General features: G+C 50.8%; 1 protein-coding gene across 3 annotated transcripts in view; it reads right to left on the reverse strand.

Moving 5' to 3' along the window:
* Nucleotides 1–1,532: 1,532 nt before the first annotated feature.
* CLPB (caseinolytic mitochondrial matrix peptidase chaperone subunit B) overlaps nucleotides 1,533–16,773 on the reverse strand; it is a 141,448-nt gene continuing 126,207 nt past the window's right edge. For all 3 annotated transcript variants that reach the window (XM_044919693.1, XM_021704737.1, XM_044919692.1), the window contains 9 exons: nucleotides 16,379–16,456; nucleotides 15,111–15,166; nucleotides 9,590–9,634; nucleotides 9,057–9,218; nucleotides 3,362–3,518; nucleotides 2,831–2,904; nucleotides 2,569–2,688; nucleotides 2,239–2,343; nucleotides 1,533–1,847 (listed from right to left, as the gene is read on the reverse strand). In XM_044919693.1, the coding sequence (XP_044775628.1) occupies nucleotides 1,599–1,847; nucleotides 2,239–2,343; nucleotides 2,569–2,688; nucleotides 2,831–2,904; nucleotides 3,362–3,518; nucleotides 9,057–9,218; nucleotides 9,590–9,634; nucleotides 15,111–15,166; nucleotides 16,379–16,456 (1,046 nt within the window). In that variant the 3' untranslated portion in view covers nucleotides 1,533–1,598. The remainder of the gene's footprint in view (nucleotides 1,848–2,238; nucleotides 2,344–2,568; nucleotides 2,689–2,830; nucleotides 2,905–3,361; nucleotides 3,519–9,056; nucleotides 9,219–9,589; nucleotides 9,635–15,110; nucleotides 15,167–16,378; nucleotides 16,457–16,773) is intronic.

Raw genomic sequence — 16,773 nt, forward strand, 5'->3', positions numbered from 1 at the left:
TAGCAGGAATAGTAGCGGTAGTAATAGTAGTAGCAGTGGCAGGAGTAGTAGCAGTAGTAGTAGTAGCAGCGGCAGTAATAGCAGTAGCAGTAGTAGCAGTAGCAGGAGTAGTAGTAGCGGTAGTAATAGTAGTAGCAGTAGCAGTAGTAGTGGTAGTAATAGTAGTAGCAGTAGCAGCAGTAGCAATAGTAGTAGTGGTAATAGTAGTAGGAGTAGCAGTAGTAGTAGCGGTAGTAGTAGCAGTAGGAGGAGTAGCAGTAGTAGTAGTAGCAGTAGTAAAAAGAACAGCAGTTACTGAGGTAGGGAGCAGCAGACAGCTCCCTGAGGGCCTGGACAGTGACTGCTGGAGCATCCGCTGGAGCCCATGTCCTGACTTCTGACTGCCTCGTACCCACCACATTGTTCTGGCATTCTGCCATCACCTAAGGGACTTTAATTCCTGCCTCTATTTTCTGCTTCCTGAAAGAGATTAGCTAACACCAAAAGGAGGGATCCAAAAAGGCCCTGCAGGGTGACGGGGTGTTCATCAATGGTGGCTACTATTGATGGTGCCCAAGGAGGCACCAGGCCTCGCTGTGTCCTGCTAAGCCGGGGCTGAAACGGGGCTCGTTTGTGGTATGCCCTTGGGGGATGGTGTGCAGACCCTCTGCTTTGTGACTAACAGGCAGACTGCCCGGGGGTGCGGTTTATTCCAGGCTAAGTCGGCTGGGACAGCAGTATAGACAGAGCTGACACAGACTCCACGGCCACCTGGGCACAGCCTGATTTCATGCTCTCTCTCCCGACAGCTCCCCGATGTCTGTGTTCGTCTCCTGAAGGAGGCCCCGTAGAGCTGAGCTTGCTTGGTCATTTGGTACTGTTGTCCAGTCCCGGAGCAGAGCAGGGTAGTGACCCACTCAGCCTTCCTCCTCGAGGTGCCTTATACTGGCTTAGTTCCAGAGCTGGAGAAACATAGTCTGGCCTGACACCAGAATGTGTGGTGAGGGGGAACAGCCACCATATGGCAGGGGACAGAGGAGGAGTTCTATGGGTCCCTTCTCCTTGGAATTCTAAGCTAGGGGAAAGAGGTAGCTACAGTCTACACTGCACAACCTCTGTGCCTGGGCCTCTGCACTCTTTCTCCACAATCTGTGCAGACATTCTGGGGACTCAGTTGCATGAGGGCCAGCAGAGGGTGGCAGGGCACAGCCTGGTCCTCGTCTTTTCCCAGGCAGATCTGTTCTCAGCGGCCAAACTTCAGAGCTTTCTGGGACCATGATAAAGGTCCAGAGACTATAGACCATGGGGATCATGCTGAAGGAAAGAGATAAGGGACCTCCTTCTCTTCCCTGCCTTGAAGGGGATGGGGAGGCAGCCCCTCCCTTGGAGACCTATTAGCAAGTTTTGGGCCCATAATAAAAGGTCCAGGGGAAGGCAAAATCCCTATTTTTGACTTTGAGGCTGAGGAGAGGTCTTCCGGGGGCTATGAGGAGGTAAACAGGCCTCAGGCTGGGTGGAGAGGAGGGAAAGGGCATGAGGGGAAGATAGGTCAGTTGCCATGCCACAGCCGAGGGGCCTTTATTAGATGTTGAGGGCATGGAGAGGCAGGTGGGTAGAAGCTAGAGGTTGTGGCACACCTTCTCAGGGTGTAGTGGGGCCCGGATGTCCAGTTTGCGGGTCTTGCTGTCCTTGTCGATGATCTCCAGCCGCAGCTTGGGTGGACGTTTCTCAGCCTGGGGGGAGGGCAGTTCGGGGCTCTTGAACAGCTGTTTGTCTGAGTCCTCCACAGTGATGCGCAGAGTACAGCCCCCCGGCAGCAGGTCTTGTTCATAGGCGGCTGCCAGCTGGTTCACAACACGGCGCTCGACCTGTAGGTGACAGGTGAAGAGCTCATCACTGCTGGGGCCGTGGCCTGGAGCCCAGGCTCTATCACTTACTGCCAGGTCAAGTCAGAAAGCTCTGAGCTTCAGCTTCCCCCTTGGCAAAGTGGGGCTAACCACACACAGCTTGCAGGACTACGCTAAAGACTCAATGACGTCAGTTTCTGAGGTTCCCAACTTAGTTCCTCACTCCTGGCAGGGGTTCATACTTGCTTATCCTCCAGGACCAGGGTTTTACTTGATCATCTTCTGGTTTGGGTTCTGAAGGGGCATCTGCTCTGGGTATGGACTATTCCAGGCTGGGAGCCCAGGGTGGGGCGGGGGCATGGGGGGAAGGAGGTGTGGAGGTGCCTTACTTCTCTCAGGCTCCAGTGCTCACCTCATGCTTGATGGAGCGGGCGCCATAGTGCACATTGTAACCGTCGACCAACACGTCTGCCACCTCGCGGTCCCAGAGCAGTGTGATGTTGTGCCTTTGCTTGGCCTGAGATAGGTCAGATACGAGCATGCCCACATGTGGCCCAGTGCTTTCCATCTCTCACTACTCTGGCCTGAGGCCCGGGACTGTGAGTGACTGTGTGCCCCCAGGGCCAGTGTCCCACACCACTGTGCTCCATGCCTCTAGGGTAGTGGTGCTTCCAACCCCGTGTTCCCTGATTTCCAATGGGCAGATGACCCAACCCCACCCATGGGCAGTTCCTGCTCTTACTCTCTTGGCCCAGAAGTTCAGTTCCTTGTTGACAAGTTGGATGAGCTCTGAGTGGCAGAAGGGGAGGAAGTAGACAATCTCGTTGATTCTTCCCAGAAACTCATCTCTCCGGAAGTGAGCCTGCAGGGCCGGGTTAGGGGTGGGTGAGCTCTGTGACCCAGAAGGGGTAAAGGGAATTACTGGACCCCAGCGGGGAAGACTAAGGATGGCTAAGGGGATCTTCCCACCGGAGACTCCAGTAGGAAGGACAAAGACCTCTTACTTTCAGGATGGGGCGTATCACATTCTCCTTGAAGTTCTTTGAGATGGTTATCTTGTCATTAATCTGGACATCCCCTGTGGAAAAAGAATCATAAACTGCCTACTCCCCATACCTAGGGAGCTCTGGGAACTGTGCCTGCCTCTTGCCCCCATTCATGAAAAGAGCTCTGGCCCTGCCCCCGATGGTCTGTGTGATCCTGGTCATGGTCTCAGGCTCTTTAGGTCTCAGCCTGGTCTCTACTTGAATGAGAGGATTGGACTGGGCACTTCCTGAGCCCCGTCCAGTTCTATGTGCTACAAAGACAAAGCCTGAGGTTCCTTAGTGTAGCAGTTGTATGAAGGAGGGAAAGATGGGGACAAGAGTCAGGACCAAGACTTGAGTTCTGACTTGGAAGGGGGGTTGGAAGGTTTGCTTCCAAATAGAAAGGTGACAGATGTGGCCTCCTGCCTGATGTCATCCTTGCCCCCAGGAGCTGTGCTGTGGTCTGGGTACTTGCCCAGGTGCCCAGACAGCTCAGGCCGTGTGCCATACCAAGGTTTTCGGCGATACGGGTACGGCTCATCTCCAAAGCCTCTTGCCTGAGCTGCAGCGCGTGCTGTGCAATCTCGTCACTGGCCACATTGGAGGTCATGATGAAGATGGCATCCTTGCAGTCGATGGTCTTCCCTTTTCCATCTGTCAGCCGGCCCTGGGAAAGAACCATGACTGCACAGTCAGGAAGTGCTAAGCCTGGACACCTCTTCCAGGAGGTCTCTCCAGAACCCCCAGCTGCTCACTCCTCCCGGTTCTCCCTGCCCTGGGCTGCAACTGTTCCACCGGCTGAGAGTGACTCCAGTCAAGACTGAAGCTCTGTTTATCATCCATCAGTGCCCCTGATTCATCTCTGGCACCCCGAAAGTCAGCCCGATTAAACATGCATCCATCCAATGCACTTTCTTGGAAGCCCAACTGGGCCAGGCTCTGTGTTGGGGCACTGGGGCCTCACTGAGCCTTTGACATGCTGCTTCTTTTTTTTTAAACAAGGCTCCTTGTTTTTTGTTTTTTTAAGATTTTTAATTTATTTATTTGACAGAGAGAGACACAGTGAGAGAGGGAACACAAGCAGGGGGAGTGGAAGAGGGAGAAACAGGCTTCCTGCTGAGCAGGGAGACTGATGTGGGGCTCGATCCCAGGACCCTGGGATTATGACCTGAGCCAAAGGCAGATGCCTAATGATTGAGCCACCCAGGCGCCCCAACATGCTTCTTGTTTAAAAAAAAATGACACTCAAGAAACCAGGAATGACAATTCATTGAGTTAAGTGTTATAAGGGGAAGCCCAGGTCACTGCAGGAGTTCAGAGGAGGGTATTTTATATGGCCATTGTGAAGACTAATGTGGTCATGTGGGTTAAAAATCCTTAGTCAGCCAAGCTGTGCAAATGTTCCGAACTGTTGTTATGACAGCAGACATGTAATATATATTTGTTGTATCAAAATGAATGAGATGAATTGAAACAGGTATAATCTCTGCAACTTAAAGCCATCCTTTTGCCTGACAGAGAGGGATAGAAAATAAGGCTCCTCCTTTAACCAATGTGGGAAGAGTCCTTGGAATCTTTAGCTCTTTCTAGAAGCGACACAGATGAAAGAAAGCATCTATACTGGAGACAGATGCACCGAGGAAAGAGAAAAGGAGCAACAGCAGGGAGAAGAGCAGAATGAGAGGAGAGAGAAGTATAGCTATCTGGGGCCATGCAGTTCAAGGGCGAGGAGCTCCCACCCACTCAGCAAACAACAAGGCTGTATCACTGTACAACAGTTCTTTACAGTCATTTACGACAAAAGCAACGGTCAGGGCCTCGCTGAGCAGAAGTGACGGAGTAACAACAGTGGACAACAACGGGGCACTTCTCCTTGCACCACAGGTACCCTGCTTCGTGTTCTCTGTGTCCTACTGCACTCCTCCCACCAAGCACAATTCCTGCCAGGCCAGAGGACATGGCTGAGGACACGTCACTGACCCAACCTGTCTGCTCCTGCCTGCCCCAGCCTCAGCTGGGAGCTAGTCCTCCTCAAGCATTTCCCTTTCCCTGGTGGTATGGACCTGACTCAGGCTTGCTTCTGAAGCCAAAGCAATGGCAGACCAGCCCTGGCCCCCAGAGGCAAAAGGAGAAGGGATGTGCATTAACTTAGTACCTCCTCCATGCTGGGCATGGTACCTGGTGCTTTTTAGCCTTGCTTTATACTGGCCCTTGGCACAGGCTTCTTAGATTTGTTTAGTTTGAGAGAGAGCACGTGAGCAGGGGGAGGGGCAGAGGGAGAGAAATCCTCAAGCAGACTCCCTGCTGAGCATGGAGCCCAACACGGGGCTCGAAAGGGGCTCAATCTCAAGACCCTGAGATCATGACCTGAGCTGAAATCAAGAGTCAGATGCTTAACCGACCGAGCCACCCAGGCGTTCCTCAGGCCTCTTAGAAAGTGTCAGTTCCAAGGGGATCAATTCGAAGGGGCCTTGAGGTCCAGGTCCTGATTTCGGTCCCTGCCTTGGGGTGGGAAGAAGGGAAGGCAAGGGTGCACGTGGATGTTCTTGAGCTTTTGCCATTGGCGTCCCTGATTATGAGTAACAGATCAACAGAATCTACTGAGGGCACCTCTGGTTCTGGGGACCTGGTCTCTGCAGAGGGTGTGTGTGTGTGTGTGTGTGTGTGAGAGAGAGAGAGAGAGAATGTGTCCAAATGTATGCATACGACACTCCTCGCAGAGCTCATTCCCGAGGACAGAGTACACATGCTGTTATACTGGCCAGAACAACAACCAGCGGCAATTCCACTCCAGGATCAAAGCCCTGCTTTTTTTAACTGGGCCTGGGGATGGGTCCCAGGTGGGTGAGGGGAGCAAACACGGTGTACGACTGACCCAAGGGGTGACTTTCACAGGGTTCATGTCTCCTCTTCCTCAGAGTCCTTGGCAGTAAGGACTGCCAAAGAGTCCTCCCCAGAGACGGAGCTGTCACTGTGCCACCCCTCAGCAATGACAGGGTGGGTGTGACTGCTACCCCAGGGTTGTAGGGGCTGCTTTCCCACTGCTTCTGTCCTTGGAGGGAGGCACAGGGGCCGGCTCGGCAGGGGCCAGTGTCCTCCTGAGACTTCTGCCCTGTGCGGCCGGCTCTGGGGCCACCTGGGGTTTTACTGAGAGCATTAGGGCTTGGGAGAACTGAGCTGGGTGGGAATGGGGGGGCTTCCTTCATGCCCCGAGACTGGATCAGGTGCCCTTACAACTTATCCTAGTGCAGCACGTACCACAGTGGGCTGAAGTGCTTTTTGCTGCTGGCCTCCCTGACTCATTCATGAACACTGAGACAGAGACTGTATTGTGTGTCCCCTCTGCCCCACACCGAACCACATTCCCTCTTTGACTTTCCTGATAGGTCACAAGGCTCTGTGTTAGCCCTCTCTTCTTCTCTGCATACTATACACCCCCTAGTTGAGAGATCTCATCCTTTCCTGTGGCTTCTCTTACCCTATCTGTGCTGACACATTCCTCAATCTCTGCTTCCAGTCCAGATCTGTCCTGCGCTCTAGACTTCTCCAACTGATGGCCGGCCTCTTAGACACCTCCACCTGGTCGTCCTTCAGGCATCTCATTTTCAGCAATTTCAAACCTCGGTTCCTCTTCTTCCTCACCAATCGGCTGCTTGTACTCCTGGGCTCCCTGCCTCAGCTGAAGGCAGCAGCGGCCGTCCAGTCACCCAGGCCAGAAATCCTGCAGCTGGCCACCCTCGGCCCCTCCGTCTCCCCTCACATTCAATCCCTGAATCCTGCACAGTCGGCCTTCTGGGAGTTCTGGCCAGCCCAAGGCCCTGCTTTCGAGCAGGCGTCCCCACATCTAGCCTGGATACTTCAACAGCCTCCTTGCTACTCCCCTTCTTCTTTCCAGTCCATTCTCTCACAGTTGTCTATAGGATCTTTATAAAGTGAGAATCTGGCCATGTTTCTCTCTTGCTTAAAGTCTTTCAAGGCTCCTTATGATCTAACAAGTAAACCCACACTCCTTCGCCTGGGATCATAACTGGTCCCTGCCAACCTTACCCACTCACCTCTACTGTTCTGCTCTCACTTTCCTTTTGCAGTTGCACGGTGCTGAGCAGCTAGAGTTCCCTGGACAGACCAGGATGCCTCATGCCCCTGTGCTTCTGCACAGTAGGTGTCTGCTGCCAGCCCTTCTCTACTCTGTTCACCTAGAACCTCCTCAGTTATCCTCGGAAGGTATGCTGAATTACTGTTGAATTAAGTTACTCAACAAAGCATTTCCCTTGACTTTGTGTGCTCTGGGAGTGGTTGGAGTGAGTAAGACAAGGTCCCTGTCCACAAGAAGCCCATAAGCATAAATCTAAGTACTCTCGGATGGCAGCTTTGGTCAATGGAACCAAGGGCACAGACTTCAGAAATGGTAGTAGGCTGGCAGAGGCTGTAGGAAGGTAGTCAGTGGAGTGACAGCAGCAGGGGACGGGTAGACAGGGCTTATATGGAGGTGGTAACAACTTGGAGGTGGCGCTTGTTATATCTCAGTCAGTAGCTGCCTTCCCTCTTTCTGGGCCAAGAAGGGCATCAGAGGTACCTCTGCAGAGATGTCAGAAGCGGCTGTGTCCACAAACCCTGAGCTGGGCCCTCCCTTCCTGTGAAGGCTTCCCTGCAGATCTACCTCTCTCTTCTGGCCCTAGCTGCGTGGTAGTTATTATTGAAGCTGCAGGCTCTGCACTGAACTGCCTGGGCTCCCATCCTGGACTCCCTCTTGCCAGCTGCATGCCCATAAGCCAATCACTTCTCTCACTTTACTTCAGTTTCCTCCTCTTACACAGAGGCAGTAACAATAACCACCTTCACAGGGATGGTGGGAGGATTCGATAAATTGATACAAGTAAATGTTTTAGAACAGTGCCTGGCTCATAAAGTCAAAAATATCAACTATTATCATGTCTCCTTTCCATCCATCTACTAGGCAGGGAGCTCCCAGAGAGCAGGACTGGGTCTGGTCCATAGCTGTGTACCTGAATCCCATCAAGAGACTGGAACGAGGTGGGAGGTCTCAGAGCACAGGTATGGGTAACTGAATATGTGACCTTTGAAGGACAGGCCTTCATTCCTCAGTGGCTGGTCTGGGCACAGGGAAGAGCTGGGGAGCTAGGAAGACAGCAATAAAACTAGGGCAGGGACAAGGATGCTGGGCCAGGTGGGGAAGATGATGGGCAGCTGTGGGTATATCTGGATCTGGGTCTTCCTAGCTTGGTACCTGGTGTGCTATTTGGTCCAGGAGAAGTCCCTTCCTGCACTTCATTGAGTACACTTGCGACATGGGACGCAAAACCCCCTCCTGTTGTCCCAGGGCTGTAGGGGGCTAAATGGAAAGGTAGGCTGGACTCCATCTGGACACATGTTGGCTAATATAGCTCCTGTATAGGAGCAGGAGAAGCCTCATGCCCAGTTCTGCAAGGCCCCTAAAGGAGGTCAACCCCTCCTACGATCATAGTCTCTCTCCTCTGCGTGAGGTAAGGAGTGGCAGAGAGAGGGAGAACTGGGACTCTGGAATCAAATGTATCTGTGGCCCAAACATGGTTCCTCTGCACAGTAGCTCCATGCCATGGGCAAGACATTTATAACCTCTCTGAACCTGTTTCTTCTTCTGTAAAAAATGAGGGTTTCTACTCTGCCTGCTATTGTGATGGCTGGCAATGGCATCTTTAGCCTAGTACACAGAATGTGCTGAAAAAGAAAGGAGTTTTTTTCATTTAGAGCTCACCCCACCAGCAGGAGACTGTCTAGTTTGTGACGAGCCTGGAGCTCCTTGAAAGGAAAGGGCGCCATGAGCCAGAAAGGTTCTTGGAGCTTATCTTGGATCCAGCCTCCTTGTTTGTCACATGAGGCCCCTGATGCCTAGAGATGGAGCAGAGTTGAAACTAAAAATTCAGGTCTGTCCTGGCACCTCTGCTCCGTGTCTCTCTAGAAGGTAGCCTGGGCAGCCACAAAATTTCAACTCTTGGGTAGTGCTGGTTTGTCCGCAAGTGCTCAGCCTGGACCCTGGTCCAGAAAGGGGGCAAAGCCACATCTGCTAGGTGACCGAATGTACACATGTGGAAGTGGCAAGTGAAGGAGGGATCAGACAGGCCTCTGGGCCCTTGATTCTTATTGTTCATAGCTCACCATACTCCCAGATGTCCCCTACTCCATCCTAGCCCAAAGTGACTTTCACCTCATCAAACAGCTGCAGCATGATGGTGAGCACATCTGGATGGGCCTTGTCCACCTCGTCGAAGAGCACCACAGCATTGGGACACTGCTTCAGCTTCTTGGTCAGCTGGCCACCCTCCTCATGTCCAATGTAGCCTGGTGGGGACCCGATAAACTTGGCCACCTGGAGGAAGGAAGGAAATATACTGGGAAGGCCGTTCTATACTTTTAGTTTCTGATATGGGCATGCACAGGAAAATGGCTTCATTCATTAGCAGTGCCTGTCTCAACAAGGACAGTCGGACTTTTTTCTGGGGTGGTAGGAATCCTGCCGCAATGGAAGAGCCTACAGATCTTCTCTAGGTTTCTTTTTCAGAGCAAGTCCTATGCAAAACAGATCAGTGACCCTCTTGCACACATATGCCCCCAAAGGATGAATCCCAAGGCTGCTGGAATTATCTCAGGTCCATAAGCAAGTCACAACAAAATACCCAGGCAGAGTCTTGTTGACTTCCAGGCCCTCCAAACCACACTTCAGCGAGGACTCTCACTTACCTCATGCCGCTCTTGGAACTCAGACATGTCCAGCCTGATGAAGCCCTGTGTGAAAACAAGCAGGAATCCATTTGGAGGCAGGAAGGTATAGAGGGAAGGGTTAAGGAGGAGAGCATTTCAAATATCCCTTAGGCTTTCAGACCACACCAATGCAAGATCTTCTATCCCATTCTCATATTTTTGTCTCCTGGCCTCCTTTTCTGTCCACTCATCTCCCACATGATACCCTCATTCCCTACCTTAATAAACCCAAGTCATGTCCCTGCTCTTCTAAATCTGGCTCAGAATGTCTCTTTTTTCAGGCTTCTACTGGTGAGGATGATCAGGGTCAGGATGGTGAGGGCATCCTGTGTGTGCTGGAGCCACAGCAGTGAACAAGTCTTGGTCTCCATCCTTGAGGAGAACCCCTCAAGTGGGGCAGGTAGACATGGACAGATTCAGTTACAGTCAGTGTGGACCATGATGAGAAGGAAGGGTGCAACAAATACCCAGCCAGCTCCATGGTGCCCTCAGCTTTGCAGGTCTTTGTGGGTACATGCCTCTTTGTTTTAGATTACGTTTCTTTTGTGCTAAGAAATCTTTTATTTATTTAAAAAAATTTTTTTTAAAGATTTTATTTATTTATTTGACAGAGAGAGAAATAGCGAGAGAGGGAACACAAGCAGGGGGAGTAGGAGAGGGAGAAGCAGGCTTCCCACAGAGCAGGGAGCCCGATGTGGGGCTCGATCCCAGGACCCTGGGATCATGACCTGAGCTGAAGGCAGACGCTTAACGACTGAGCCACCCAGGCGCCCCTCTTTTGTGCTAAGAAATCTTTCAATTTATTTACATTTCCTCATTTCACTTAAAAGCTACCCATAAGGCAGCTTGTAGCCCATCTCTCTCTACCACGGGGTCTAGGAGTGATCTGCTGGGAACTGGTCCTTTGGGGTGAGGTGTAACCATGATTAGCCCCAGGGAAAGGGTATGTGTGCGTATATGTAGTAAGGGGGTTGCAAGTTCACTCTTTTTCATGACAAATTTAGGGATTTATATTCCCAGGTGCCCTGTCCCTCCACCCAGACCAGGGTTCCCCAGGCTCCTTTCCCACTGGCACACGTTTCCACCTCAGACAGTGCACTCACTGAATGCACTTCTGAGAGCTGGGGATGACAGGGCGCCAAGACCCTAGAGAGAGGTAGCTATCTCTGTCTGAAATTCCAGCCACGTTCTAGCACGGCTGCTGGTCAGAAATGTTAGTTTTTCTGTGTCACTCTGTACCCGAGGTACAGGGCAGGAGAAGAGCTCTGGCAGGGACCTGGCTTCCAGTCCCAGTTCGGCCACTGTCTGCGTGGCGTTGGGCATGCTGCCTCCCCTTTTGGAGCTGCAGTTCCTTCTTGTGGAGCACAGGCCCTTGTTTCCTCTCCCTGCCTCCCCAGGGTCCTGAGAACACCTAATCCAAGAGGTAAGTAAGGGCTTGGAGCAGTATTAAGGCCAGGTGGAGGTTATCGCTGCGATCAGAGAACATGGGGCATCAGCCAGCAAGCATTTTCAGAAGGTCCTAGGCAGCTCAACCAAGACAAACACAGGCTTGAGGAAGAATGGGAGCATGAACATGAGGAAGCTGGGCATGCTTTCCAGAGGGAGCAATGCCCTCTAAGCCCCAAGATGGGTACCTAATGATAATAGCTGACAGTCCCTAGATGCTTATTAAATGCCTGGCAATGTTCTAAACAAGCTATACAGAGCTCAGAACATGTACAAGTCTATGAGGTAAGTATTATTATCATTTCTACCTTCCAGATGAGAAAACTGAGTCACAGATTAAAGTAACTTGCCCAAGGTCCCTCAGGTTTTACAATTTAGCTCCAAGTCTGTGCTCTTCGCCACTAAACTCTACTGCCTCATATTTCCTGCTGTCAATCAGCTCTTGGCAGTCTTCACCTGTAAGTTCTGAGCTTTGTGCCCTGATGTCAAGTGTCCCAGGACACCAGAAGTATAGACTCTAATGATCACTTATGTCAAGTGATGTGGGTTCTCATCCTAGTTCTTCTACTGATTTGCTGAGTAACTTTGAACAAGTTCTAGGGCTTGATTTTCTTGGCTGGAATACTTTTGGTTTCATATGATCTTAACTTAGGGTTATCTAGAAGTGAGGCAACAATTATGATAGTAATATCCAACATGTACTGATTGCTTACTATGTGTGAACGGTGTTTAGCAGTTTACATGATCACCTTTAACCTTCATAATAATCCAATGAGATAGGCACCATAATTGAACCCATTTTACAGATGAGAAAACAGATGTGAACAGAGATCCCAGCCAACTCCAGAGTAGTTTAGAGTTGGGGTTTGAACCCAGGCAGGGGGACTCAGACCCTTGCTTCCGATCCCTCTGTCACAGTGCCATGCTAACTGCCGTCTTCAGGGCGCTACCACCCTACCTCAGGAGAAGATCACAGAGCCCCATTAAGGTTCTTTTTCAAGGATTATTAACCCTAATAATGGAAGTTAACAAAACTGCTCAAATTTGGGAGAAAGAGCAGAGGCTAATGAGAGAAAGAAATTAAGCCAAAGATCTGATAAAGAAATTACACAAATGTTCAAATGAGACCTTGTGAGGCAGCCAGGTCCAGAGGCATTAGTGACCTTTTACAAATGAGGCACAAGGATCTGAGAGCCAGAACTTAAATCCAAGCCACCGAGTCCCTGGCCAGTGTCACTGAGGGTGTCATTGAGCCAGTGCTACTGCACAGTTCCTCTCCAGCTCCTGTGACACGGCACTTTCTGTACATCGTTCCTTGGGTCCTGCTAGCGTCGGGTACAGTCCAGGTCTCTCGGGTTTTGAAGGCAGGTCTCACACTTGCCTGTTACATGGCCAGAAAATGTCTGTGCTAAACACAGACTCTGCACGGAGTTGGTACAAGAAAGTTTTACAGAGGCACCACCTAGGATTTAAAAATTAAATACACAGATGGTTGTACTGGGTTTCTCATGCTTCACATCTCCCTATTTGACACGGGAACAAATTGACAAGTTTACATTTAGCCTCCTACCACAGCTAGGAACGATGGCATTGAAAGGAGAGTTGAGAGACTGGATTCTGATTTTACTTCTTCCCCTCACAAGTGACCCTGGACGGGCCCGCCCCTACATGCTACAAGGTCTCAGTCTTCTCATCTGAAAAGTGGATCTAATTCAGCATCTATGCTACCTTCTTCATGGGGTCAAACAAGACGGTTGATGGGGTGGTACCATGGAGAGTACGACATGATGAATAAACAGGAGATCAGGGCTCAGGCGCTGACTTAAGTGTGCCACAGCCTGAGCTCACTGTGACTCAGTATCTTGCTCCATGCTCACGACAACTTTAGACACAGGGCTGGACAGCTGCATTTTGAGGTGAGAGAGCTGAAACTTGGAGGAGTCAAGCAACCTGCCTAAGGCCAGGAGAAAGTAGAACTGGAGCCTGTGCTGAGGAATGGCTGGCTCCAGGGCCTTGACCGCCAGCCCACCTCCTCCGAGGGGTGATGGTGTATTGCAGGATGCCATCCCCATGCTTTCAGGAGCCCCTGCACTGGTGTCAGTCGGACCCTTGTTCAGATGTGCCGACTGAAAATGACCTGCCTCATCAGTCTCTTAGCAAGCCCCGTCTCCTTTCTACACCAGCAAGTCAGCTGATGCTTTCCTTCTTCTTCCACTGTGTATGAAGACATATTAAGACAGCTTGGATAAGGAGATTATAATTTGTAATTAAATATTAACCTTTCTGACAGTATTAAAATTAAACCACTCAGAATTCTTCATCCCTAATCAGGTGGTTCCTGCCCGTAACTGTATCTTCCCTAATAGTCTTGCTAGTTTATGGCTCTTTCCAGAGTGCTAATTGTTTCAATCGCTGCCAACCTGATGAATTGTCTTAAAAATGCTATTTCAGTTGCAGCATATTAGCATGCCATGTGCTGCTTCTTGCCTACTGCCTGTCAAGTGGGTCTGCTCTGGGCTTGGCTGAGGCAGAGCATAGCTACTGGCAGAGCCAGGGAGGCTTCAGAGCCTTTGGCCAGTTATTAGGCAGAAGGGGGCCGGGGATGTGGCTCAGGAGGACACAGCCTGAGTGACCTATGTTATTTCTGTGGCTGCCAGGCCCTCAGGGAGGGGGCAAAGGGGCAGTGAGGCCAGGAGCAGGATGGAAGGTGGCTAGGACTCTGCTGCTGGGGCAGTTCTGGCTGACAGAGGCCTGAGTAATTCCTCACTGCCTCAGCTGCGGAGGCCTTCCACAGAAATTAGCCAAGGGCATCTGGGGTCATGGGCAACCTCAGGTGGTGGGCAGGGGTACCTTAGCCTCCACAGGGGAAGGCTGGTGGAATAATGTTTGGCTTTAGTTGAAATGTTTCTGCAATCTTCGAGGATGGCTCTGACATTTCACTCTGTAGGAAAATGCTTCCAATCACCCCAGAAAGTCAAATTAAGTAGGCCTTGAGAGCCTGAGCCTGAAAAAATATGGGATAGGGACAGGTCTCTCTTGTGGTGAGTCCAAAGGCTCCGAAGTCATGGGGAAAAGGGGACTGTGACCACTCCGCAGCTTAGGGCCTAAGAAATCATGTTTAAAAGCTCATATACAGGGGCACGTGGGTGGCTCAGTCAGTTAAGTGTCTGCCTTCGGCTCAGGTCATGATCCCAGGGTCCTGGGATTGAGCCCCTCATCGGGCTTCCTGCTCAGTGGGGAGCCTGCTTCTCCCTCTCCCACTCCCCCTGCTTGTGTTCCCTCTCTTGCTGTGTCTCTCTCTGTCAAATAAATAAAATCTTAAAAATAAATAAATAAATAAAAGCTCATATACAGGGGCGCCGGGGTGGCTCAGTCAGTTAAGCAGCTGCCTTTGGCTCAGGTCATGATCCCAGAGGCCTGGGATCGAGTCCCGCATTGGGCTCACTGCTCAGTGGGGAGCCTGCTTCTCCCTCTGCCTGCTGCTCCCCCTGCTTGCACTCTCTGTCAAATAAAGAAAATCTTAAAAAAAAAAATAAAAGCTCATATACAACGGAGAGAAGCAATATGGCATCTTGTCATTCCTACTTGTTTTCTTCTACAGGCCCCAAGACTCTCTCTGGCACGGCCTTGACGTACCAGATAATAATGTTTCTAAAGCTGTTTCCCTTTCTGGCCTGAGTTCCTCAGGGCAGGGGAGTGTCCTAAATGTTGAGTTATCAGGATCTAGTACAATACCTGGCCAGAGTAGATGCCTGAAAATGCATGGATGAATCTCATTGGGTTCTCCCAAATGGCCCAGCAGTCAGGCAGGGCAAGGATTATTTTCCCTGTTTCATAGATGAATAAACTGAGGTACAAGGAGGTTGGATAACTTGCCCAAATTCCTGGAACAATTGGTGGCCAAGCTGAGGCCAGACTGAGGCCTGCTTTCTGGACCAGGGTCCATCTTTTTGATTCACTATTGCCACATTCAGGGAGCCTAGAATTTTGGGGGGCTAGCAGTAGTGGCGAGGTCTCCATGGCCTGCACATCAGGCCTACATCCCAGCTCTTACCTTTTTGGCATCTTTGTGCATATATTTGGCTGTCTGCTTGGCCAGCTCTGTCTTTCCTAATAAGAAGGAAAGGAGAGGTGCTGGGTTAGAACCAAATGATTGTCTTCTGGAATGAAAGAATATTAGAAATGCATGGACACTGGAAATAATATATTTTATGGATGGGCTCAGGGAGGGTCGGTGACTCTCCCAGTCATTGGAGGGAGAATTAAAGGTGGAGCTGGAACCAGAATCAAAGTCTGCATTGCATCTTGATTTTTCTGTGGATGGAGACTGAGACTTTTTCTAATGGCAGCATCCTAAGAGTGGGAGGTGGACTCTTATAATCCAGAGCCAACTTGTCCTTTGAAGCCCAGTGCAAACCTTGCCTCTGATAGGAGCACCGTGACTTCCTGGTCACTGCACTGAATCTCTTTAGACACTCATGGTCTTGCCATCCAGCCAGGCCTTGGAGCCATAGGCTGAACAGAGGCTGGGAGGGGATTAAGAACACCTCTCCTCGGCCTCATAGCCTTTCTTTGTAACATAAAGAAGGAATGACAATACCAAAGTGGTGGCTCTGAAGGGCCATTTGGTATGATGGCCAAACCTTTGGAAGTCACTCTCTAGCAGAGGAAATCAAGTTCTACAGTATCATGGTGAGATGGAGGTAACCTACTTCTGGGGGAGTGGTAAGTCCATAAAGATGCTAAGAGGGAAAGAAGAGACAACAAATGCATGAAACTCCCCATCAGGACAATGGTGGGAGGAGGTGGTGCAGGTGGGGGTTCTGTGAGGGTGGAGAGTAAAGGGGTGAGAATGCCTCAGATAATCCAGCCAAACTGACTAGAGAAGTCCCCAATGCATTTGACTGAAACCAATTTTGCGATGCACTCCACACTGTGCTGGCCATATGAGGGGCTTTCTTTAGCTTCCTAGAAGGTTATGCCCCAAGCTGCACTAAATAAGGTTGGTGTGCTGGGCAGTGGAGGTGGTTCAACTATTTCAAAGGGCAGCTCTGGGGATGCAGAGTAGCCGGACCAGGGCTAACAAACCCCAAAGGGCCTGGTCGTCCAGGTGACGTAGGCCCTGCACCACAGCTTCCAGAGAGAGGGGCATAATTCCAGCTGTTCCTAATGTGACAGATAATCCTCTTGCTAGCTCTGTAATTTGGAGGTGGTTGTTTTCAGAGCTGGAGTTGTATAGCAGTGGATTGTGTGACCCTGGCCCATAGCAGCTAGGGCTCCCCCAGCTCTCCTCCCCCCCCTTGCCAATCTGTTCCCAGTTACCTATTCCAGATGATCCCAAAAAGAGGAAGACCAGAGGGTGTTCTTCGTCGTACCAGCCATTCTCTTTCCTCCGGATCGCTAGGGCCAAACACACAAGATTGGGGAGGGGGGGGGTGGACAGGGAGGGAGGCAGATAAATCAATGACACAAAAGGCAGGATAATTATCACTAAGTATACAATATGTTTTACTGCTCTGCGCCCACTCAAAGTCCTCACTACCATTAGTGCTGCCTAATCTGATTAGCTGGCAAGGCCCCTAGAGACACCTAATCAGGTTAGCATGGATTTGGAAAGCTGCCCAGAGCAGATTTCGGATAAAGTTTTCCAGGATGAGCACTCAGCGTTGCCAGGGAAACTGAAAGGCGGGTGGATGGTGAATGGAGGGGTAGGGGGC

Source organism: Neomonachus schauinslandi, chromosome 11, assembly GCF_002201575.2.
Source record: "Neomonachus schauinslandi chromosome 11, ASM220157v2, whole genome shotgun sequence".
Classification (NCBI taxonomy): Eukaryota; Metazoa; Chordata; class Mammalia; order Carnivora; family Phocidae; genus Neomonachus; species Neomonachus schauinslandi.